The 26,013-nt window shown below is 42.8% G+C and overlaps 1 protein-coding gene across 5 annotated transcripts in view; it reads right to left on the minus strand.

Moving 5' to 3' along the window:
* Positions 1 to 21,792: 21,792 nt before the first annotated feature.
* The window catches only part of MSRB3 (methionine sulfoxide reductase B3), a 179,959-nt gene continuing 175,738 nt past the window's right edge, over positions 21,793 to 26,013 (minus strand). For all 5 annotated transcript variants that reach the window (XM_084877613.1, XM_084877612.1, XM_084877611.1 and 2 more), the window contains one exon: positions 21,793 to 24,956. In XM_084877613.1, coding sequence (XP_084733739.1) covers positions 24,798 to 24,956 — 159 coding nt within the window. In that variant the 3' untranslated portion in view covers positions 21,793 to 24,797. The remainder of the gene's footprint in view (positions 24,957 to 26,013) is intronic.

Here is a 26,013-nt window from a genome sequence, read left to right on the forward strand (position 1 = left end):
ATTCCATCCAAAAAACTGAAGAACCAATTCTACCAAGTTGAGTTTATCTTAGATACAAAAGAATGTCTTAACACTAGAAAACTTATACCTGTTAGCTGCCAAAATAACATATTAAATCCTAAAAATGATAACATATTTTAATAAGTGCAGAATAAAATTCAACACCAATTCGTGATTTAAATAGAAATTTAAAAAATACCGTTGCCAGCTGGAGATCACTGGTTTCATCCCCAGTCAGGGAAAACGCTCCAGTTGTGGGTTCAATCTCTAGTAGGGGGCATGTAGGAGGCAGATGTTTCAATCTCTCATCAATGTTTAAATCTCTCCCTCATCAATGTTTCAATCTCTCCCTCTCTCTTCCTCTCTCTCTCTCTCTCTCTTTCTCTCTCAAGTCAATAAAAAAGCATATTTTTTTAAAAAAAAAAATACTGTTACCAAACAAAGGATAGAAGGAATATTCTTAACTTGATAATCTCCCAAACCTACAGCAACAGCATTCTATTCTTATAGGTGAAAAGTAAGAAATATTTTCCTTAAAACCAGCACCAAGTCAGAGATTTCTGCTAACATTATGATGTTCAATCATGTGCTGGACTCCCCACCCCAAGTACATAATTTAAAAGTAACTTACACAATAGGCGTGCCAATACATAAAATAAGAAATAAAAAAAAGTGATAACCATGGAAGGAAAGCTTGATCAATTTGACCCAATATTAAAATTAAAACTTACTGTTCGTTGAGACAAACTGTAAAAGTCTCCAGGAAAAGTGAAATGATGAGAAACAAACTGGGGAAAAGATTGCCACATGTGTAAAAGTAAAAAGATTAATATCAAAAATGCAGAAAGAATTTACCTATAAGTAAATTGCTTTAGAAAAATAGTCAATGGAAAATGGCCAAACATGCATAAGCCTTTTTCATAGCAGAAGGAACACATATGGCAATCACAGGAAATAATCACATAAGAGACATTAGTATTGAGGGAACTTTAAATTAAACTTTTGATTGCCTGGCCAGTGTGGCTCCTTGATTGAGCATTGACGTATGAACCAGGAAGTCACAGTTCGATTCCAGGTCAGAGCACATGCCTGGGTTTTGGCTCATTCCCAATAGGAGCATGCAAGAGACAGCCAAAAGGCTGTGGATTCCATTCCTGGTCAGGGCACATATTTAGGTTGTGGGTTCAATCCCTGGTCAGGGCATGTATGGAAGGCAATGTTTCTCCTTCACATCGATGTTTCTCTCTCTTCTCTCTCTAAAATCAATACAAACACATCTTCGGGTGAGGATAAATAAATAAATACATACATACATATAAAATAAAATAAATTGACTTTAGACCCAGACCTTCACAAACTGTTAAATACAGACTTTTGAAAATAAGAATGTATTTGCCCTGGCTGGTGTAGCTAAATGGTTAGATTGTTGTCCCTCACAAATGAAGAGTCTTGGGTTCAATTCCTGATCAAGGGCATGTACCTGGATTTCAGGTTTGTTCCTGGCTCATGTGGGAGGCAACCAATCAATGTGTCTCTCTCCCTCTCTCTTCCACTCTCTCTAAAAATCAGTGGTAAATATATCCTTGGGTGAGGATTAATCAAAAAAATTAAATAAATATAAATAATGATTTGTTCAAATCACATTGTTTTCACTGAAAATATTACTTCTAATCTTAATATTTTAGTAACGATAACAATGTTTTGATACTACTACAAAACATTAAATTATTTGGTTACTTATGTTTTTAAATTTTTATCATCTTTAAAAATTTTCTATCTATGTACATATTTTAGAATGTGCATACCATATTACAATGGTGATGAATATAATTTAAAAGTAACTGTACATAATAGGCGTGCGTGCTCAAGAATTTTTTTTCAGTAGAACTGCAGGATCAAAACGTTTTCTTCATTGCAGAGCATGAGCTTTGGAGTCAAATGACCCTGTCTTTGCCCTGATACTTTCCAGATATACAATCATGGTGAAGTTACTTAACCTCCATGTGCCTCAGTTTCCTCATTTGTAAAGTAAAGGTAATAATATCACCTATTCTAGGGTCATAAACAGGAAATAGGTAGGTTGTTGTCTTTGTTTTTTTTTAAATTCATGTGACTTCTATAGTCTGTATTTATTTTTTCATTTGGTAAAAGCAGGGGTACAAAAAACATTTGTCTAAGAATTAATAAAACACCACATCCTATAATAAAAGGCTAAAAACAAATCAACTGAACAGCAGAATGGCCTGTCGCTATGATGCACACTGACCACCAGGGGGCAGATGCTCAATGCAGGAGCTGCCCCCCGCCCCCTCCCCCCCCCCTGGCCCCCCATGGTCAGTGTGCTCCCACAGGGACAGCGCCTCTAAGCCAGAAGCTGGCTCAGTGGTGGTAGTGGGAGCCTCTCCTGCCTCTAAGACAACACTGAGGATGTTGATTGATGGCTTAGGCTCGCTCAGCCGGCAGTCAGACATCCCCTAAGGGCTCCTGGACTGCGAAAGGGCGCAGGGCAGGCTGAGGGACTCCCCACACCGAGTACACGAATTTTGTGCACGGGCCTCTAGTAGGAAGATAAATGGGAACTCATAATGTGACTGAATTCAAAGGATTTGCTGCTTGGTGTGCTCTATTCAAAAAGGAGACATGACTGGTGCAAGGAAGTTTTACTTACTTGCAGCAAGTAAAGGAGACAGGGGATTCATATCCAACGCCCTGCCTCCCGGAAAGGAGGCTTAGCCATTGCTTAGATACACTACTTGGTCAATTACATGTTGACTTCTTCTTTGCAGTTGGTTACTTTTATAAGTTTGAGTTCCTGTTAGTTTCATCCTGTTTACACCTTTGTCTGCAAAATACTGTGCTACATTTGAACATTTAATAAGAACAGCATTTAGTAAGAATGGTCCAGACCTTGAGACCCTTGTCCTATCCAACCATAGGAAGTGGTGCAGGCTTGTGGGAATATTGAGGGTAATATTGAGGGAAATATTACCCTCACCTCCGAAACTCAGCTGCTGCCCAGAACTATCTGTTAACGGCCAAGATTTTCCCTTTATTCAGAAGAGTCTTGAAATTTGTGTGGTTATGTGTGATCTCTCCTGATTTTTCAATATTTATTAGAGAAAGTATGTTAAAAGTGTAGGAAAGACAACATACCTACAGTCTGTGATTTCAATCTCACCCAGAAGATTGAATGAGATAATGAACGGTAACACTGAGGAGCCCCTAATAAATGCTGGGGGTAGGCAGTACTTATTATCTATCAGATTAAGCTCCTCAAAGGATCATGAATGGGGAAAGAGGCTTAGGGACATGGCATTTGCCCGCCAACCAGTGGTCTGTAAGGTCCCAAAGGTTGGTGACTGCTGGCCCAGAGGACAAATCTGGGGGGTGGGGGGGGGGGTAGTTAGGAGGCAAACGGGGCAAGGCAAAGAAAAGAGAGAGAGAGACAGGAACCAAGATGGTGGTGTAAGTAAACACGATACTCAGCGCCTCTCACAACCACATCAAAATTACAACTAAAATACAGAACAACTATCATTCAGACCTGCCTGAAATCTGGCTGAACGGAAGCCCCACAATCAGAGAAGTACATTGAGACTGGTAGGAGGGGCAGAAGCACCAAAGGGGCTGGTCTGACACCACATGTTTTTTATTGGGAGGAATATCTTGGCTGCAGAGGCCTCCTGTGAGGAGCAGGTAGTCCCAGCCCCACATCAGGACACAGCCAAGGGTTCCAAAGCTGGGAAGAGAAGGCCCTATAACTTTAGGGTGTGAAAAACCAGCAGGAATGGTGGCTGAGTGACACTAAGGCTGCCGGAGACCCAGACAAGGGAATAAGCAGGCAATACCCTGTTTCCCCAAAAATAAGACAGTGTCTTATGTTAATTTTTGCTCCCAAAGATGCACTAGGTCTTATTTTCAGGGGATGTCTTATTTTTCCATGAAGAAGAATACGGTACACATTTATTGTTAAATGAAAATAAAGGAAATTTATTACCTGTATACGGTACGGTAGTACGGTAGTACGGTAGTGGTCAACACAAACCAGACAAACTGTGAATCCTACAGTATCAAGAATTTACTCATTTATTCAATGACAATCATGTCATCATCTTCTGGAACATCATCAGAACAATCCAATTCCTGAATTTCCTGGTGAATTTCTTGTGACTCCATTTCTTTCAGAATCAGTGGACCAAATCTCTCATGTTTAGCCTAGGGGGGGGGGGGCCTTATTTTCAGGGGGATGCCTTATATTTCACTCAGAAGGAAACCTGTAAGTAGGTCTTATTTTCGGGGAAACACGGTAGTAGAAATGGACATTTTTTTTTTTTTTTTTTATGTTGTTACTCTGTAAGGTAAAGTTTGTGATAGTACCTACACTGGGCATATGTAAAAATTCTAACTTGACCTGCAATATACATTAGAATTCTGGGATTCAGTACTGAAAAGAAGAAGAAAAAAAAAAAAGTCAGTGGGAGATTTGAGAAAATCTTTAAGTCTCTTCCTGAAAAATCTCCTTGCCTAGTACCTAAGGGCAGAAATAGAAGACTTGGGTGTAGAGAACCAGGAACCTCACTGGCCACGTTTGGGTAAAAGGCTCCTCCTATGTAATTGGATAAAAAAAATAAAAAAAATAAAAAAAGGAAAATTTCTTTTAGACAGGCAAAGGATTTTGGCTGAAGTTCAGCCACATACCTATTCTAAGCTGAATTTGGGGATAACCCTAATAATTACAGTTACTTTTTAGAAAAAGAGCCCAAGAGGGTTACCTGGAGATTTTTTCCAGATGTAAGCAGGTATGTGAGAAGCACAGTAATGAAGATGTAAACCGGATGAGGCCATTTTGTGCCCCATGGTCTTCTCTCCAATCGCTCCAATGCTAGGAGATGTTCCCCAGCAATCATGAGGATGATGCAACGCAGCCATCTAACAAACACCAGATGCCTGAACAGCCTCACGATCTGTGGTGTTAAGGGTGGGGGCGAGGGGGGAGGAAGGGAGGGTGAAACACCAAGTATGAATGCCTTTGCCGTTATCAATCTGTCATGAATTGCATCAAACAGAAACAAACCTCTTTATTTCATCAGGACGGATCCATCACATGCCCCCCAGACCTGCTCTGGGTGTGGCTGGAGCCCTGAGGAATCGGTCCCCTGCCTTCAGTCTCCAAATGGCAGAGAGTCAGCGACCGAGTGCCACTGGGAAGGCCATCCCATGCCCACCGCTGGGGCTCTGCGTCTTTCCGGATGGGAGAGATTAACGGGGTCAGCTGTGCCAGAGCTGGTGTATTTTGACCAAATGCATTTTCAGTATCACCTCTATTCTTCCTTTTTCACACATGAATCCAGAATGTGGCTCATCTGTTTCTGTGGTAGTTAGAAATTATCAGGAGTATTGAAGTTGTTCCTTGGGGTGGAGTGGGGGTGGGGGGATGAAACGCTCCATCACTGAAATGTAAAAAATGTAAGGTTCACAATCCTTAATTAACCCTCTCTGAAACAGGCAGTCACACTACCCAATGTTTTTGAAGGACAAATTGCAATTAATTGGAATAAATAAGAAATTATAGCCGAAATCGGTTAGGCTCAGTGGATAGAGCGTTGGCCTGCAGACTGGGGGGTTCCAGGTTCAATTCCAGTCAGGGGCATGTACCTTGGTTGCAGGCACATCCCCAGTGAGGGGTGTGCGGGAGGCAGCTGATCAATGTTTCTAACTCTATCTCTCATCCTTCCTCTTTGTAAAAAATCTGTAAAATATATATTTTTTAAAAAGAAATTATATAAACACCACCACCCCCATCCCCAGTGTAAAACCTATCTTAGTGAATTAAACACTAACCAAATAGCTAGTGTCTAGATTGGAGGCAATTTCATGTGGAGTAGGGAGCACAGCCTTGGAAGCCTTTAGACAAACTTGGATTTCAATTTGAGCTTGGCCAGGTATTAGCTCTGTCACTTGTCTTAACGACTCTGAGCCTTAGCTCACCATTAAAATAGGGATATAACTACCCACTTCATATTAGAGATTATGGATCAAGTGCCCGACTTAGGGAGGTTGCTTAATACACAGAATCATTCAGATGAAAAGAAGTTGCATGATGCCCTAGCCAATTTGGCTCAGTGGATAGTGTCGGTCTGAGGACCAAAGAATCCCAGGTTCAATTCCAGTCAAGGGCAGACTCCTTCCCAACCCAAGCCCTGGTGGGGGGTGTACAAGAGGCAACCAATCAGTGTGTTTCTCTCACATCAATATTTCTCTCTGTCTTTCCCTCTTTCTTCCACTCTCTCTGAAAATCAATAGAAAAATATCCTCGGTGAAAATTAAGAAAAAAAAAAGTCCTTAGGACCAAGGATCCCATGTAATCTCTCTCTGAGAGGGTGCCCATGCCTTTCTGTCCCCTCTTCTTTCCCTCAGGAGTGCTCCCTTTACTTTTAGAAAGAGAAAGAGAAGGAAGAGGAAGAGGAGGAGAGGAGAAGGAGGAGGAGGAGGAGGAGGAGGAGGAGGAGGAGGAGGAGGAGGAGGAAGAGGAGGAGGAGGAAGAGGAGGAGGAGGAGGAGGAGGAGGAGGAGGAGGAGGAGGAAGAGGAGGAAGAGGAGGAGGAGGAGGAGGAGGAGGAGGAGGAGGAGGAGGAGGAGGAGGAGGAAGAAGATCAAAAACCTTGGGAACAAAACTTCAGGCATCCCCACTTTAACTCTTACTCTCTCCTGTACAGTCTAATAGATATAACCTCTCTGCAGTGTGGGCCCTGACAGTTAACTTTTCTGTCTGTAAGGCAAGTGTCTGATTTAAGCTTTGATTGCCCCAGGCTATTTTGAATAAACACATTGCCAGAAACATAACTCGATAAAGAGTCAGAATTTACCTCACCCCATCAGGAAGGTCTTTTGTTTTAGAGATCCTGGTTGATTTAGATAACTGGCCACTTGGGATTTTTTCTTTTTCTCTCTTCCTACACTTCATTTAAAAAAAAAAAATTATTGACTTCAGAGAGGAAGAAAGAGAGAGAAACATCAATGATGAGAATCATTGACTGGCTGCCTTCTGCACTCCCCCTTCTGGGAATCCAGCCTGCAACTTGGTCATGTGCCCTGACTGGGAATCAAACTATGACCTCTTGGTTCATAGGTCAATGCTCAACTGCTAAGCAGCACCAGTCAGGCTTTTCCACACTTTAAATTACCACTCGTATGTTTTAAATTCTTTAATAAAGAAACCCTAGACCTCCCCCCACCCCCAATCTTGACTTCAATGAAAGCAGAACCCCAAGCCTATGTGTGCTCTCTCTCTGCCTCTCTATCTCTCCCTCCCCCCAACCCCTCTGTGTGCCCCCTGGCATGCCTTGTAAGTTCCAGGGCCAGTAATAAACTTTTTTTTTTTCCTTTAGGGTTTCCTGATGGTTATTACTGAAGAGCATACTGCAGGCAGAATAAGAACCATAAGCATGGTTCCAGTCATAACATTGGTCTGGAAAGGGGAGTTGTCAGTGGAAAGCTCAGTGGGACCCAGGTGAGTGCCCCCAGTCATCTCTTGCAGATAGCATTGCTATCATCACAGGCTGAGACTGGCACACCCAATTGGCATAGTTGGCAGGATTGCATAATTAATCTTGCAATTAACTCAGGTGACTGCCTTTTACCTGCAACTTGCTTACTAACTACCTAACACAGGTGTGTAACACTATCTGGGAGAGGAGCACAACTCACTGGAGGGCCTGTTTAGCTGCTTTGTGCTTTTGCAAATTGTGTCTGTTCTGTGCTGTCACACCCAAAGGTCATGGCTGCCATAATAATCCAAAGATCTCCCCAGAGCAGCATGGTCAAAGCCATAAGGTCTAACAAGAGGATTAGACCACTAATTATAAAGGCCTTAATTGACCATTAATGTGCATAAGGATCCTTCATGCCTCAAGGCCAAAGCGACTCAGGAAAGTGGATTTGAGGGCAAGGCTATTGTCACTGCTCAAGGACCAGCTCTGGGATAAAAGGATGAGGAAAAGATTCCCATAGGTGAGAAAGATAGGAGACTTCTACCATTGATCACTGAGTTGGTGAGGCACACCTGGACTATGTGTCCCAACCAGGAAGAGGGAACTTACCTTGCAACTGGTTTGAAACCAGTGCTCCACTAATGGAAAATACAGCAGAGACTACAGTCTCTGTGTCACTTCTTCACTTGCGAATGTTCCCTGACCCAATGGGATATTGTAAGTCAAATCCTTGGTGCAATGTTGCTAAAAATTAATGGACAGATATAAATGTCTCAAACACCTAGTGTCAGTGCCTCCCAAGAGCAAAAGACAAAGAGAGAATATTAAAAGCAGCAAGAGAAAAACAGTTAATTACCTATAAGGGAGCACCCATATGATTATCAGCTGATTTCCCAACAGAAATTATGCAAGCCAGAAGGGAGTGGCAAGAAATATTCAAAGTGATGAATAGCAAGGACATACAACCAAGACTACTCTACCCAGCAAAGCTATCATTCAGGATTGAAGGTCAGATAAAGAGCTTCACAGATAAAAAAAAGCTAAAGGAGTTCAATCAACCCCAAACCAGTATTATATGAAATGCTGAAAGGTATTCTTGAAGAAGAGTAAGAAGGAGAATAAAAGGTAAAGATAAAAATTATGAACAACAGCCGAAACCGGTTTGGCTCAATGGATAGAGTGTCGGCTTGGGGACTGAAGGGTCCCGAGTTCGATTCTGGTCAAGGGCATGTACCTTGGTTGCAGGCATATCCCCAGTAGGGGGTGTGCAAGAGGCAGCTGATCGATGACTCTCTCTCATCGATGTTTCTAACTCTCTATCTCTCTCCCTTCCTCTCTGTACAAAATCAATAAAATATATTTTTTTAAAAAATTATGAACAACAAATACATATCCATCAAGAAGTGAATCTAAAAATCAAGTGAATTAAAAATCTGATGAACAGAATAAACTGGTGAATATAATAGAATTAGGGGCATAGAAAGGGAGTGGACTGACAATTCTCAGGAGGAAAAGGGTGTGGGGGATGTGGGAAGAGACTGGACAAAAATTGTACACCTATGGATGAGGACAATGGAGGGTGGGGAAGTAAGAGCAGAGGGTGGGGTGGGAACCGGGTGGAGGGGAGCTATGGAGGGAAAAAAGAGGAATAATTGTAATAATCTGAACAATAAAGATGTATTAAATTAAAAAAAAAAAAAAAAAAAAGAATGGGGGGAAGGGGTAGACCAGCTCCTTGATGAATATCAAACCCCTATGGAAGCCTCCTAGGCATTGCTCAGTGGCACAACATACCAATATGCCAAGGCTCTAAGACTATGCTCCAGAGGCCTATGGGCTTTTCTCACAGGCCCTATGCATACTGAGCCAGTGGAGGCAGACCCCAATCCTGGAGAGGCAAGTGGCCACCTGAGAAGAGGGCTCACAGGGATGTCATCCACAAATGTTTCCAGTAACAACACTTAAGGTTAGGGTAACAGGAGGCAATCAAGTAGAAAATAAGATTAGGAACTGTATTTTCACTGAAATGAAAATGTTTCATAAAGATTTTATGCTGCAGGAAGGCTCTGAATTGTTACAGCTGCCAAAATACGCCAATTGGCCGATATCACTAAAGACCCTAACATATGTAACTTTCTTAAAGACTCATCTGGGCCTTATGCTTGTTTCCTCCGAGATACTACAGATCCTGAGCCCCCTCAGCTTGACCCAGATCGGAGCACAACTATAAGCATGCCTCACAAGCTGTCCTGGCCACCAAGGGAAACGCTGAGAGGGCTATGCAAGTCTCTAGTGAGGAGGGAGAGGGAGATGCGATGGCCAAGTCCCCTGGAGCCACCAATGTCTGCACCAGGGCCCTTCCTGTCCTCACCTGGATGCTTATTGTCCGGCTCTGTGCCTATCCTCCCATCACAATGATCACTGCTAAAGCTCACAGTGAGTGGAAAGCACTAAGATGAAGCCCATCTCCTGCTGGGCAAAACTGGCATGGCCCGAAGTGTTTATCATTTCCATGACGTTAGGGACCCAAATGGCCCTCTCTTCATTTCCAGCCCTGAAGAGGCCCCATTGGACCCTGAGTTCAGAGATTTAACTTTACAGTGCTCCCCCTAATGGCAGGGCAGCACTACTACATTTTACTGGAACTGCCCAAACCATCCAAAAAGGCACTAGAACTCCTAGAAGAACACTTGCATTCTTTGTCTGTCCCTTGAAGATGCAAATCTTGTCATGTCTTTGAAATGTAAACTAAAATCCTGCCCATAATTGCCTCAGACCAAAGAAAAATGGAGGTCTTTTGAAATATAAAAATGCTTTAAAAGACCTTTTGCCCCAAGTCTATTCCACAGACACCTTAAGATTACTTACCCAAGATAAATACAAATCTTAAAAAATCTTCTCCATAAACAGCAGTATAAAGCTCTAGCCATTGGAGGGGGTAACGCTAACTGTGCCATCTGCCACTTTGAATTCAACAGTGATTTATAAACTGGCGAGTTACATGTTGTTGAGTCTAAAGGCTAAACTTTTAGGACAGGAGCTATACTGGTCTCTGTGTCTGTGTATGTGGTTATGTTTGTATATGTGATTTTTTCCTACCTCCAGATGGTATTGCCAAATTAATTTGTAAAAGAGATCTACTTAGTTGGCTTTAAAATATGTACTTATGAATCAAGTATTCTTAAAACCAAGAAATATAGAAACTAACCAAAACGTTTTTTCAAGTTCATAGATCAGGATTATCTTTGGCAATAATAGTTTAAGTTTGGTTTAATTAAAATAGGTATGTCTTCAGAGTTATTAGCATTGAATATAATTCAGATATGCAACTTTTATTATATATGGGTTTACTAGTCAAATAAATTCATGTTATCTCAATTACAAAATTTGTCAACAAGGAAAGTAGCTTGGGATGATCGCTGACTAACAAAGCTTAATGAAATTTCTAATGAATAGTCTAAACATAATCGTTGGGGGCAAACAATTTAGATAGATGTAAGTGAAATAAAAGTTTAGGCGAATTTTTCAGCAATAATTATATGTCACAGTATGTGCACTTAAGAATAATTTACAAAATCTCTTTGGTAACATGATAAATTAAATTAAAAGACAGGAATTTTTTGACTGTCTAAATCATTTCCAAGTAAGATAAAATAATAAAACAGTAATTGCTAAACAAATTTAAGTTTACTTACTGTTGGCCTCTTCTTAGAGGGAATTAAAAATTTTGGGCTATGTTAGTAAATATGTCTTGTGCCACATTAAAATATTGTGCTATGCCAGGCCAGGAGCAGCCAGGCCCGAAGCAGCCGGGCCCGGAGCAGCTGGGCCCAGAGCAGCCGGGTCAGGAACAGCCAGGCCCAGAGCAGCAGCAACCAAGCCCGGAGCAGCAGCAGCCAGGCCGGGAACGGCCAGGCCCGGAACGGTCGGGCCTGGAGCTTCCGGGCCCAGAGCAGCTGGTCCCAGAGCAGCCGGGCCCAGAGCAGTCAGGCCCGGAGCAGCAGCAGCCAGGCCGGGAACGACCAGGCCCGGAGCGGTCGGGCCTGGAGCTTCCAGGCCCAGAGAAGCCAGGTCGGGAGCGGCCAGGCCCGGAGCAGCAGCAGCCAGGCCAGGAGAGGCAGTGGCCAGACCCGGAGCAGCTGGTTGTGGAGCGGACCAGAGCAACAAAGGCCAGGCCCGGAACAGCTCGCTCCTCGCCTGCCCTCGCCCCAAGGCTGCCTCTCAGACATGGCTGGAAACTTTTGGGGGAACTTGAGGGTCTACTGAATCAAGTGATGAAGGCTTAGATCTGGATGTGTTGAGTTGTTGTAGCGCTGGGGTGCTGATCTGTGAGTGCCTTGTGTGGGGTCTGGATGAGGTTGGTTGATCTATTTGGAACTGTCTTTTGTGTGAAGTGTATCCTTGGGCATGTGGAGGTATTATTGATTTGAGAAAATGCTAAGTAACTGATTTACTATCTGAAAAATTTAAAGTTCTAAAACTATAAGGTCTCTTGCCAAAAAGAGGTTTTAAAGTTAACACCTTAATTTTAATGGAGAAAGGGGAAGACAAGCCCTTCCCACCCAGAACAGGTAATCCAATTCCAACCAGCAGCTATCTTTAAACAATGTGTCCATTTACACTTGAATGGCTACACCTTTTGATAGTCTAAGGGCAAATTTACATGAAAACAAGTTTGCTTCTCAATTCCCAGAGCAGAAAAAAAACAAGGTTTAAAATTATTAGATTTTAAAATTTATTCTTAGAAGTATAAAAGTTTATTAATTAAAAACAACAACAACAACAAAAAAGGAGATTGAAAAACCTGATGAACAATATTAGCTGTTGATTGTAGTAGAGTTGGCAGTATGGGAGGGGAGTGGACTGACTGTTCTCAGGGAAAAGGGGAGTGGTGGATGCGGGAAGAGACTGAACATAAACTGTGCACCTATGGATGAGGACAATGGGGGTGGGAACCTGATGGAGGGGGGAAGAAATGAGGAACCTTTGTAATAATATGAACAATAAAGATTGAGTTAAAAAAATAATAAATAAATAAATAAATAAATAATATTGTGCTATGAAGAAATATGTTTCTAAAACTTCTGAAATGTATCCATAAACTTGCTAATCTAAATAATGCTGGCTTAATGGACAGTTCACTTCTTAGTTTTCACTAGAAATTAAAGTTTTTATAGGTTAAGAATTCTAATTGATGTAATTAAATATACTAGAAATAATAAAAAACAACCCCATATACAAGGAAAGTAGGATGTATTTTGGCTAAAAAAATAAAATATGAAGATACATCTTTAACATAAAAAATGGAAGTAAATTTGTTTTAAAGCAAACTGGTTATTTCAGAATAGGAAAGAGAGAAATAAAAGATGAAATGATGTAGTAGAAGTTTTGGGAAAGAAAAGAGAGAACTTTATTTTGTGTAGTCAAAATTTCTAAACCAGAGTGAACTTATTACAAGTGTTTTTAAAAATAAGCTTTGCTTTCAATGGTGTATCTATGTAAAAAGGACAACATTTATTGTACTATTGATCTGCTTGCCCTTAAAAAGTTTTCTTTATTTTTTAAATAATCTGGCTGAAAAGCACAGATTTTGTTTTGTATCAAATTATTTTTCCTATGCTTCATGTTATCTTATTCAGGTCTTTGATTGCTTAGAAAAACTGTCTTCTCTATATTGAAAGAGCTAAGTTTGGCTCACAACTATGTGCCTTCTGTACCTGCCTTTAAAATCTTTAGTAGCTTTGGTTAAGTAGATAATTATAAGTAGATAATTACGAGTAAGTATTGTTTCCTGAAGATCTGTGATCCTATTAAGTCAACTGTCCAAACTTATATGAAATTTCTAAAAATCTGATATGCAAAGTTATCAGTCATAATTCCAGTTTTTATTTTAATATGTGTCTCAGAAATGATCAAATTCTTTGTCAATGCATCATAACTATCATCAGGTTTTTAATTATGAGCATTTTTAAGACTTCAGTTACTGACCGACATTATTGTTTTCCTTCGATGCTTTTGCAAAAGTGCTTCATCTTCAAGGATGTTCATGGAAAGCACTCAGACAAGGTCCTGATAACTACCCTGTTTCCCCGAAAATAAGACAATGTCTTATATTAATTTTTGCTCCCAAAAATGTGCTACATCTTATTTTCAGGGGATGTCTTATTTTCGGGGAAACACGGTAGAACAGAACATACCACTGACCTGGTTAAGAATTTACAAAAATCTAAAGAAAACCTGAATTCATTAACCTGCTAACAGAAGATTGCAATCAAGAGTTAATTAGACGGGACTGAGTGAACTGACGATGATGTGTCTTTGTTAAAACAGCGCATTGAATTTTTTGTTTTTAAATTTTAAGGAAGCTTTTTCTCTTTAGATAACTATGGCTTTCAACAATTTGAAAAGTATACTTTGTTAACAAAGATAAAAACAATTTTTCTTTCTACCCTATCCCAACAGAATTCTGAAATTCCTGATGAATATTCTTATTTTTGTGGTGATATAGTTATTTGTATAACTTCAAGTAACAGGACATAATTGGAAACACTGGTTATATTACCAAAGCTCTGACTGGAATGTCCTATTTGAGAGGGATAACGTAGACTCAGATATGACCAGACAGCTTTAAGGAAGTAAGGCTGACTTTATGGAGCCAATAAAGCCCCTTTAAAAAAAAAATCAGCCTAGAACTTTGGTTGCAGGGTTCCCTGCAGCTTTACCAAGGTAAGAAAAGTCACTTCCTGGTAGACCCAGGAACTTCAGAAGACCTCAGAGAGAGAGGCATTCATCCAAATCATTAGGAATTAGAGGTGGTGTCTAATGGCAAGTCCTTGGCTTGGCTGAGATTCCTTATGAAAGGTTCCAACATTGGAGATTTAAGTCTTTATGGTCAGACACTATTCCTGCTACAAATATGTAAACAATCGGTCCAAATTTGTTGTAACTAGACTTAATTTGCAAACAAAAAATTGGTTTTACTATGATTATCTTTGATAAAAATGGCAGTAATTAGGGAGAAAAACTGTGTTTCAATAGAAAATATAATTACACACTTGTGAATATTAGGTTATCGTTGTCTTTGAGTTTTTGTTTTCTTCCTGTAAATCAGGCTAGTTATTAAATTATTCTCATCTCCTCCCATATATGGCTATAACTCTGCAAACTAATGTTTTCGGTTTTGCTCCCATCCTTCTGACCTGGAATCTTTGAGAACTAAAAATGCCCCCTTTTCAAAGCCATAGAAGCTACAATGGGGCAACTTGATACAAACTTCAGAAAAATCACCACAACAGCTCACATACGGACAATTTTCATGCTGATTGTTGTAGGAGCCAATCAGAAGATCACCAGACATTCCAACTGCAAACAGGAACGCCTATCAAATGCCACTATCTGCCTTCCCTCCACTGCAGATGCCTTCAGGCTGGCATCTTCTAAACCAGTAGTCGGCAAACTCATTTATCAACAGAGCCAAATATCAACAGTACAATGACTGAAATTTCTTTTGAGAGTTGAAAACCAACTTCTGCGCATGGGCCATGAAGTTTCAATTGCACTACATGTGTACGCCCAAACGTGGTATTTTGTGGAAGAGCCATATTCAAGGGACCAAAGAGCCACTTGTGGCTTACGAGCCACAGTTTGCTGACCACTGTTCTAAACTGGCTGCCTTCAGAGCTCAGACACTGGGATTTTAATCTGCTACAATCATTGGCCTTTATTTGTCTTTTGTTTCCATAGAAAAGCCTCTTATTAAACACTGGATGTAAATACTGTGCCATAAAGACCTGCATCGCCACCTCCTAAAATGAGACACCATTTATTGTAGCTGAACTGATCTCTCCTCAGGACGAAGAGACTGGTTTGATGAGGTGTGGAGCCATCTACCAACTCAGGACAAACTCAAATCTGCTTACACCAGAGGGCCTAAGATGTTAAAATATTCCTCAATAGCACCCAGTCACTGACAGATTCCCAGGGCCCTCGAGATCAGATCACTGACCAATTTTCATGACTGGACCTTCCAAGTAGGGGACAATGATATTTGACTATTGCCCATATAGTTATTATAGAATAATAACTGCTATAATCCTACTTAGTTGTTCAGTTTCTGAGATACAGCATGCCCTCCCCTGACTTTTTTACTGTTGTTGTTTGCTGGAAACCAATCATTATCTCACTAATAGAAAGAGGCTGGTCAACCTTGAAGCTCTGAAAGGTCAGAGCCAACCACTCCCTATCTAATTGAGACAATGGTAACTGAGGCAACTTCCCCATCTTGTAATCATGTAAATCCTTACTGATAGGATAATCTGCTTATTACCTGCCTAAGGGCTATGAGTGTACCCATAGCCTCAATAAAAAGGTTAGCAGGGCCGGAGCCTAGTGGTAGTCCTCCCACTAGAGGTTGACTCCCACCTGGCCCCCCATTTTCCCAAATTAACTTTTCCAGCCTCTTCATTTTAGTGTGTGGCCTTCTCCAGAAACCAGACCCTGAGTGGGCCCTGAACCATGCAGGTCATGTTCAGGGATCCCACAGTCGTTAATCCTCATACAATATTATTTCCATTGCTTTTCAGAGAAAATGGAAAGGAGAAAGGGAGGGGGAGAGAGACAGAAGAGAGAGAAAAACATCTGCTAGTAAGCGAGACACTTGATTGCCTAATCAGGAATGGGGATCAAACATGCAGCAAAGGTACCTGCCCTTGACCGGGAATTGAACCTGTGACCCTTAGGTGCTTGGGCTGCCACTCTCATCGATGTTTCTAATTCTTATCTCTCTTCCTTCCTCTCTGTAAAAAATCAATAAAATATATATATATTTTAAAATTTTAAATAAATAAAGTTAAACCCTTTGAGGACCCCAAAGTTTGACATGTTCCCTGTATTAAAGCTGAATTATAAGCCATCCTATCTAATAAAAGAGAAACATGCAAATTGACCGTACCTATGCTGCCAACAAGCCACACCCACCAGTCAATCAGTAGCAAATATGCAAATTAATTTAACCAAGATGATGGTTAATTTGCATATCTGGGTGCAGAGCGAAAACTGAAAACTGTGTAAAAGGAAGCCCAATGCTGTAGAGGGAAGTGAAGCTGCAGAGAAGGGAGGGAAGTAGGCAGGGCTGCAGAGACCACTGCAGGAAGCCCTATTGCAGGAATCTTCCTGCAATGGGCCTCTAGTAGTTAAAGAATTTCCTGCCATGGCCAGTGTTCTAGGTGGTTAGAGCATCAACCCATACACTAAAGTGTGTCTAGGGTTTAATTCCCAGTCAAGGCCACGTACCTGAGTTTCAGGTTCATTACTGACCCCAGTCAGAACTTATATAGGAGGCAACCAATTTCTCTCTCTCTCTCTCTCTCTCTCTCTCTCTCTCTCTCTCTCTCTCTCTCTCTCTCTCTCTCTTCCCCATCTTTCCCTCCCTTTATTCTCTCTAAAAATCAGTGGAAAAAATACCCTCCAGTGAGGATTAACAACAAAAAATTTCCTAAAGTAACTGAGGATCCTTACAGATTTGCTGAAAAATTAACATAATTTTTCAAACCTACCAGCCTGGGTTTTCTAATTCACATCAGCTAGCTCATATCTAGTTGGTGAAGCCTGATTTGCATTGAATGAAACTTGCCCAATGGGAAGATCCCAAACAGATTTAAAAAAAAAACAAAAAAACTAATTCTGATTTTGAGGGAAATGCTAAAAAAGTCGCTGGAGCCGGGACCGGTTTGGCTCAATGGATAGAGCGTCGGCTTGGGGACTGAAGGGTCCCGGGTTCGATTCCGGTCAAGGGCATGTGCCTTGGTTGCGGGCATATCCCCAATAGGGGGTGTGCAAGAGGCAGCTGATCGATGACTCTCTCTCATCGATGTTTTTAACTCTCTATCTCTCTCCCTTCCTCTCTGTATAAAATCAATAAAATATATTTAAAAAAAAAAAAAAAAAAAAAGTCGCTGGAGATCTCTACTGAGCAATTTCAGAAGCCTTTCCAAAGCCTATGGATCATGACGAAATTCAGACCTGCTCACAAAAGTCTGACAGATCTGACTATTATAATCAACTTCATATTTAAAAAAAAAATTCTGATATTCCTCCAGATGTGGATTCTACTCGAGTAGCCCTTAACTCTGCGTTTATTAATGGGCTGAACTGAGACTTTCCCCTTTTAGTTAAAAGAAGCAGGATGGATTGGGAAACCATATCCACTCTAGATTGGGTTGATTTGGCAAATAAGCTTGCTTGTATCCTAGAATGAGCCACCAGAAGTAAGACCATGAAGATTTTTAATTTTCAGCCCTGGCAAATGAAGCCCGCTATACAAAACCCGAAGTCTCCTTGCTTCTGAGGGCATTGCAAAGAGTCAGGATACTGGAAAAGAGGCTGTCACACGTTTAAGCACTTCAGGAGGCCTCAGCCTCCTGGCCAGCCTTCCCAAGGCCTTCCTCATCCCAATGGCAGGACCCTGAGGAACTACAGGGGCTCCCCTCAGATCCCCCTCTTCGTCGGTCTGGAGAAACTTTCCTCCAAGTTGGGAAGAAATCTCTGTCCTCTGGACACCTGAGTTCAGGGCTCACCCCGTTGCTATGAAGTGGCCCCTGCTCCAGGTAATACAGTCCAGATAGCAGGGACTTCAAACACCTCTGCAGGTTTCTGTCTCTGAGCCCATGCCTTTTTATTTAGGCCCTTTGAGAGATCATTTCTTAGTCTCTTAGTTCTTTTGCCTCTATTTATTTATTAGTCTGAGACTTCCTAGAGAAGTATCATGCCAAAATGTCATTCTCTTGAAGGGGGGAAATAATCCTAAAATTTAACGGTAGCTCTCAAAATAGCCAATCAGGTGAACTAAGAGGCACTTACTTCTTTTTCTGACAGCACTATAACAGGCTCTGGACTACTGATCAGTGGTTCCTATTGGACCAGCTACCATCCTCTTTGTGGGCAAAATCTCCAACTGGTACTTGCAAAATTCACAGCGCTCCACCTCATAAGATCAAATGGATCCCTCGAAACCACTTCCCAGAATTACTCAATCTCCCATAAGTCAAAGGGTCCTTCAAGGTATAAAGACTATAATAGATTACAGAGCTCACGGCCCTAGTCCCTCCAATTTTACTGATGAGAAGAAAACCCAAGGGCCGAGGATGGGGGTTTGTCCAGGACCAGGACCTCTGAGCAATCAACAGCCTTGTTACCCCTGCACACCCTGTAGTTCCTAACCCTCACACACTACTAGCATCATTCCCAGCTGGAAATAAATTATTCATGTAATTGATTTATGCAGTGCATTATTTAACATTCCAGGGAGGGAGCGAGCCAATACCTTTGTGCTGTCACTTGGGAAGGGAAACAGTACACCTGGACAGTAATCGTTCAGGATTCTGCTGAGAGCCCTTCCTATTTCTCACAGATCTTGAGAGGCTGCTTTGGATGATGTAACTTTCTCTGAAGGTTCTCCTTTGCTGCAATACACAGATGATTTGTTTCTTTCTCTTCCTCCCAGGTCTTCTCACAGGAAGATAGCATCCACCTTTCAGAATGTGTAGCCTTCAGGGAAAGAAAATCTCCAAAGAAAAATCAGCTTGTCTAAGCCCAGACTCCATATTTGGGGCCTCTCGTATCAGAACAGGGATTACACCGGGACCCAAGCAGACTTCCTGGTCCTAAACTTCCCAAGGTCCAAACCTAAACAGCGTCTGTGAGGCTTTCTTGGGCTATTCCAAAACTGAATCCCAAATCTCTGTCTTATGGCAAAAAAAAAAAAATCTCTGTATGTTTTACTAAATAATGACAGTCCCAACCCAATTTTATGGGGACAGCATGACCTTTTAAGCCTCATGGGAGAGTTTAATGAACCCATCTGCTCTTGGACATCCCAGAAACATGGGCTCCGCAATAGGCGCATACAGTATCATAGGCAGCAACCAGGCCCTGTGGCTCGGGATATCTCCCTTGCTGGAGCCGTAACTGCCACACCCTTTTGGTTAAGACCACAAGAGAAATTGTTTTGGGACCCCCTTTAACCATCTCTGCACCCCATGCCATAGAGCCCACCTGAATTCTCACCACACCAAGCATCTTTCAGTGAGTCACCTTCCCTCCTATGAAGTCCTTTTCTTTTTTTAAAAAAGAATATTTTTTATTGATTTCAGAGAGGTAGTGGGAGGAAGAGAGAGGTAGAAACAGCAATGCTGAGAGAGAATCATTGATTAGCTGCCTCCTGCAGGCCTCACACTGGGGTTCGAGCCAGCAACCTGGGCATGTGCACTGACCGGGAATTAAACCATGACCTCCTGGTTCATAGGTTGACACTCCTCAAATGACACTGACAAAGCTCCTCAAAACTGCTTAACACTAAAGAATCACCCATCCCTCCGTAATGATCTGCAGGAGGCTACCTTGGGTAATGCTGATTTCTCATGGTCCAAAGGTGGTGCATATTTGAAGAGTAAAATGAGAGTAGACTTTTGAATTCATGCATCACATCTAAAGAAGTGTCTTCACCAAATCCTGACTGGAACTGCATACAGAAAAGTGTAGCATCTGAAGGGCACAGCTTTCCCTAAACCACCAGCCCAAGCCTGCACAACTTTGTCTTACTATTGCTTCTTACTTTCGTTCCATTTGTCTTTCTTAGAAGGAAAAAGGCCCTGGTCCACATTTCCCAATCTATTGTGAAAGGGGAAACCTCTCCAGTTGCTGGATCTGTCATCAAGAGCTTCAATCTGTCCAAGACAATAATGACCCCTTATTTCACTACTTGCAGGTCTGAGCTCCTGGTTTGGAATCGTACAGACTAAGTTTGTTAGGTTGTTTTTAATTTGGCTCTCCTAGCATGTTCTTCTTGTTGTTCAGCTATGTACCTGTTGCTTGTGGAGCCTTCACGGGAGCAGTTCCAGTCCACGCACCTTCCCTCCAATGTTAGCAGAAACACCCAGTTGAGATCTTTCCTAGTACTGAGGGACACAAGGCCACTGAAATGAAAGGATTTGACTGCTGATCAGCAATACTTTCAGAGAAAGAGGTCTATCAACAGGGGAAACATCAACATTAATGATAGAGATCTTAACCAAGACAGGAATCAGGAGGCCTCTGGGCGGAGTTCTCACACTTTAGGTGGGTCATAAAGACCTTAGTGAACAGCCCTAAGGTCACATGGAGCTCTGCAACAGCTCTCTCCGTGTTCCTGGCTCACCCTGTCTGTACATACAGGATCGCCATGTAGGTCTGCTCTCTAATTCTAGGAATTGCTGAGATGAACCCTGCTGTGGACACCAGAAGTTCAGAGAGGTAACTGAGCACCACTGGGCAGTCTGCAGTAAACCTAGAAACACTGCGAGGAGATAAGGTGGTGCTGGTTGACTAGGCATCAAGACAGACAGCAGTGAAGGGCAAGAAGAACTGAAAGACATGAAGCATTGGGAAAACTGACCATCTCTATAGCAAGACAACCAGAGATGACAAATCAGGCCTTTGGAGGGAGGAGGCAGTCAGATAGAAATGAGAATTGAATTTTTATCACTAGAAGTTCCAAGGCACCGATTCTCAAACTTGAACAAGAACCAGAATCACATGGCAGGCTTGCTAAAGCACAAATTGTGAGGGCCCAACCCAGAATTCCTGGTGCAGTGAGTGAGAGAGGCCTGAACACCTGTATTGGTAGCCATTTTTAGGTGATACTGATGCTGCAGCCTGGAGACTACACGTTTGGTGTGGGACCATCTTGTGGGGTCATCGTCATGTCAATCCAGTCCATCGTTAACCTAAGCATTATGTGATGCATGGCTGTGTACCGAAACGCTTCTGCAGAGATGATTTTAAAGGTAAACTCATGGGTGAGCAATGGGCAACTCCTTATGTATTTCCTTAGAGACCAATTCTTGAGAACAGTGTAAGTCTCCTGTCAAACTGTTTAACGGAAACCTAGGCATCAGCATGGTTATCATTCCTGTATTTTCATCCACACAGTCCTATCGGGATGAAACTCCCCAACGTCCATATTTGAAGCAGAAAAACACAGACAAGCTGCTGAAGTTTCTGCTGAGGTGAGGTGAAGGTGGAGTAATTCGGCAAATGTTTCCCTTTCCTCCAATCTTCCGAATCCCGGAGGCCCTTCCTGGGTTCTGGGACTCCCCCCTACACCTAGAGCCCAGCTTGCAAGTGCCACACAGGTGAAAGGCCCTCCATGCAAACTACAGGCTTGTCAGCCAGGTGAGGAGGTCAGCAGAGCAGCCTACCGGCAAACTCCAATGGATGGTCCATGTATCTGTGCTAAAAATGAGGAGTCTAGGAATCAGACAAGAAAAGACATTTATAAAGAAATTTTATTGCATTAATTATTGTATTCAATAACCATAGGAAAGGGGTTTTCTAATGAAAATTTCACATCATTTTCAAAAGTTTTGAATCGTCTGAGAAAAGATTATTACAAAGCTATCTAAGGCAGAAAGAATATTTGTCCTTCTGAACAAATAGTGATCCGTTGTATTCTGTACTTAAAGCAAGACATTTTCAGTTCAGTTAACATGGAGAGGCTTTTTAAATGACTATGTTATTTGCATTTAGAATGTAAATGCATCTAAGGAAGTACAAGGTTAAAATACACAGAAATGTCCTCTAATATGATATATGCTGCTGCTTTCTTCAGACCTGTTCTGCCTGGTTGTCTGGACAGACTTGGTACACACGGCAGAAGTCTGTGTCTCCTAACGGCACAGCGAGGACTGGGGCGGAGAGGGAAAGTCCCCTGCATTTCCTATGCTAAATGGCAGAACTCCCACAGATCACACACACCTCGCCATATTGACTCAGTTCATTGCACTCCATATCCTGCAAAAATAAATCTAGTGCTCGACAGCTGACATTATTGCTCACTGACATTTTAGTAATATATTTCCTTAACATAAGACAGAAATATACTGAAATTTGATACCACTTAAACTCAAAAGCAATCTGGAATCAAACCACTTTTTTCTTTTTTTTTTCTTTTTTTTTCCGATGGATGCTACATTTTTCTTCAAGTTGATGCTGGGAAATGTGGTAGAATAAAAACTGGCTTCCCGTGAAACAAAGACTAAGGATTAGAAACGGAGATTTTTTTTGAGGGAAATGTTAAGCCCTACAATAAAAGTGAAGGAACGCTAAGAACCCAGAGTCTCTGGGGAGAGGAAAGAAGCCCCTCGTTTATCTTCCTTGTCTATCCCGACACTGTGGCTCGTGTCCAAGGGACCCCGGGGCAGGCCGCCACACCTAACTCGGGGGGATGGGAGAAGTGCTGCGTGGACCCCCAAAGGACAGGCTCGCACCGCGGCAGGAAATGTCCGGGGAGACCCACTTCTTTGGCCGACGCCGCATGGGATGCTTGGGTCACTGGGTAATGTTGGGGCTCCTTCTGTGAGGTCAGGAGCAGCTTCTAAAGCTGTCTGGACGCTGAGGCTTCAATGATCTTAAATTTTATATCTCATGTCTGTCTACAAGGGAGTGAAACCTGCAAATTCCCCCGCGACCCTGGCCTGAGGGGAAACACCTGGCAGTGAGGGAAGATGAGCATAACTTATCCGGGATGGGAAGCCGGGCCTCGAGGACCAGGAGGCACCGGCACCTCGGGGCCTCCCCAGGAAGCGGGTGGAGACATGGAAGAATGCAGACATGACCGCACTGACATCTTGATTTGTCACAACTTTTCATTTTAGTTTCTCATCTTTCTCTAAAACTGTCAGGTGTCCCTCTTTCTTATTTTTGTCTGGGTGCATATCAGGAAATATGTCAATTTTTATGTTTTCAAAGATTTACAAAACTAATGTGTTTTTTTTTCCAAAAACTACATTTCAGGATTAGCGTTCAAGGCCACAGAGACAAAATCTATCAGTCATAAAAACCTGGTGGCGGCGATACCAACTCCCATCAGCCCGGCTCATATCCATGCACAGCGACAGCCATTGCACCGGCCCGAATGTTCTACAGCGGCTGAGCAGGGCTCCTCAGAGTAAGGCCAGCCACGCTGCTACGAAGAAACAGTTCTGGCTCTTAGCCCGGCTGTTTCCATACCAATCAGCTAAGGCAGCCTCCTCTCTACTTCTTTCCATTTCAAATGCCGGGGTTTCAGCCTCAAGGGCTACCAGAACCAGATCAGTTTAATCTCACAACACTGATCTTCACTGTGCAGCAAGATAATAATTTTGCCCTGAGAGTGTCGATTGTTCTACAAATATTGTATGTCTCAGTTTGTACATGAAGAGGCGGCATGGAGAGGCGAAATGGCTTGTCTCTTGCCACACAACCGATCAGTGTCAAGGGTGGGACTGGACTCCTGGCTATTCCTTATGTTAACTCGCACCCTCTCTCCAGAGTTCGCCTGAGCCTGTGCACAGAGCCCCTCCCTTTGGGTGTCGTGTGCTACTGGCGGGACCCTGTCAGCTCTCCTGCCTGATACTGGCTACCTGGCCCCCGGGGACATCCTCCTGGGACTCCCCTGCTCTCCAGTTTCTGCTGCCTGGTGAGATGCTTGTTCCCCATGGTGTGGCGTGCACCGCGGAACCCACCAGCACGCCCTTCCAGACTCAGCTGACATGAGGTGTGCAGGGACAGACTTCTACAAGGCGAGGGCAGGTGTTCCTCTTTGTGAACTCTGGGCAGAATGGGGCTCCCTGTTGTACAGTCGTCTTACATTCCAACGTTTTTCAATGGGAAATAAAGTAAGGGCCTCGCTGCCGTGAGGTAATGTTTACTTCTCTGCCACAACGCTCCCTGCGCCCACTCAGATCTGGCAACAATTTAACATAAGGAAAGACTTTAGACCTTCACACCCTTTTAGTGAGAATAAACGACCTTAGCTCAAACAGTCCGCAAAGCTAAGAAGTCTCAGGAGACATCACTCCATCCTTATCTGTGAAATGCCCGGGGCCATGTGTCTCACAGGTCTCCTCCCTGCTCCCCGCTCTGAGCTCAGGCCCCTATAGCGCCAGGAGAGCTCCGCTTTCACTGCTGCCTCTGACATCGGGGGAAACACATCTCAAAAGAAGCTATGTGATGAGGGAAATTATGCCAAATGGTACTGAAGTGGCTTGTGGAGAAGTTTCACAAAACTGTCGCGGCCCGCTAAAAGGTATAAACAGTTCCGGATCTAGTCAATAGCAAAATACGTTGGTGGCCAGGGCCTCTGTTTAAGCAAAAGAAGAAATATATCAATAGCACAAAACTGACCCTGTATTTTTTGTTTTTGTTTTGAAAAAATATATCTAAGATAGACAATCCTGAATTCTGTTAATAAGCTGTGCGATAAGTACACTTGTTTCTCTGGAGCCCGGGACTCTTACAGCTCCTCCTGGTCTGCCTGGGCTGGGCCACTGGGCCCGCCACCCCCGGCCGCGCTCTCCGCAGGCGAGAAAGACAAGGAGGCCGAGTTGATGCAGTATCTCTTGCCGGTTGGACGGGGCCCGTCGTCAAAAATATGCCCAAGGTGAGCACCACACTGAAAGAGAAGAGCAACACGTAAGGGAAGGGCATGCACAAAGCAGGCTTTGAGGGGAGCGGTTTAAATGGATGACCAGCCTGTAGGGAAGCGATGGAAACCATCGCGGATGATTTCTAATCCGCCTGTCAATAGCCGCAAAGATGGTTTCTGGCAGGCTCCGCACCACATGCTGAGAAGAAAAAAACGCTCGAATTGTGCATATCAGAAATCATTTAGGAGCCACTGTATTTTTTGATCTGTGAAGTCTCTCAGCCAGCTGAAAAATGACTGCAGTAATTTTATGAATTGAGTTGACCCTTGATCTCCTCTTGTAAGAAACATGGCAGAATAGAATCTCCCTCCCCCTCTCCCCCTCCCCCCATATTACTTTTGGCTTTGGATGGGTGCGTTTCAGATATGCAGAAGTCCACTGTAAAAGATACTGTTTAACTGGCCGTGACGGAGGTGATGTTTGCCTTCATGGGCAGTAAAACTTAACATCAGAGAAGCACGGGATGTTCTCAGAATCCAGCAAAGCAATGGCGAGGCTCAATGCATTTGTCCAGGGTGCCAGGACTGCAAGGGTGACGAATGCAAACGTCGCCAGTCCACAAAGTCTTGTTTCCTGGCTTCCCATAGGTGGAGGGCCAGGCTGGCTTCTTTGCTCCCATGAACTGTATTATTATGTGAAGAAGGAATAAGCTGTTTAGCTCAAATCCATGCTACCCAAGTTTCCCCGAAAATAAGACATCCTCCGAAAATAAGACCTAGCACATGGAAAGATAAGACATCCCCTGAAAATAAGACTTAGCCCAACTTTGGGAGAAAAAGTTAATATAAGACACTGTCTTATTTTCGGGGAAACAGGGTATTATCCAAAATGCTGGGGAAGGAGAAGAGGCACAGAATCCAGACAGAGATGGGAGGAAGGTTGGTTTTGATGGTGTTCAAGGGAAACTCAGCCCAGAGAAAATGCCTCAAAAAAGGCTGGATCACTGAATGCAGCCTTGCACTGCAGGCCCTGATGCTGAGTCTGACTCTAGGAGACAATAGGCCACACTCAGACCTTTGTCGG

This window comes from Pipistrellus hanaki, assembly GCF_964339955.1.
Source record: "Pipistrellus hanaki genome assembly, chromosome: 3".
NCBI lineage: Eukaryota > Metazoa > Chordata > Mammalia > Chiroptera > Vespertilionidae > Pipistrellus > Pipistrellus hanaki.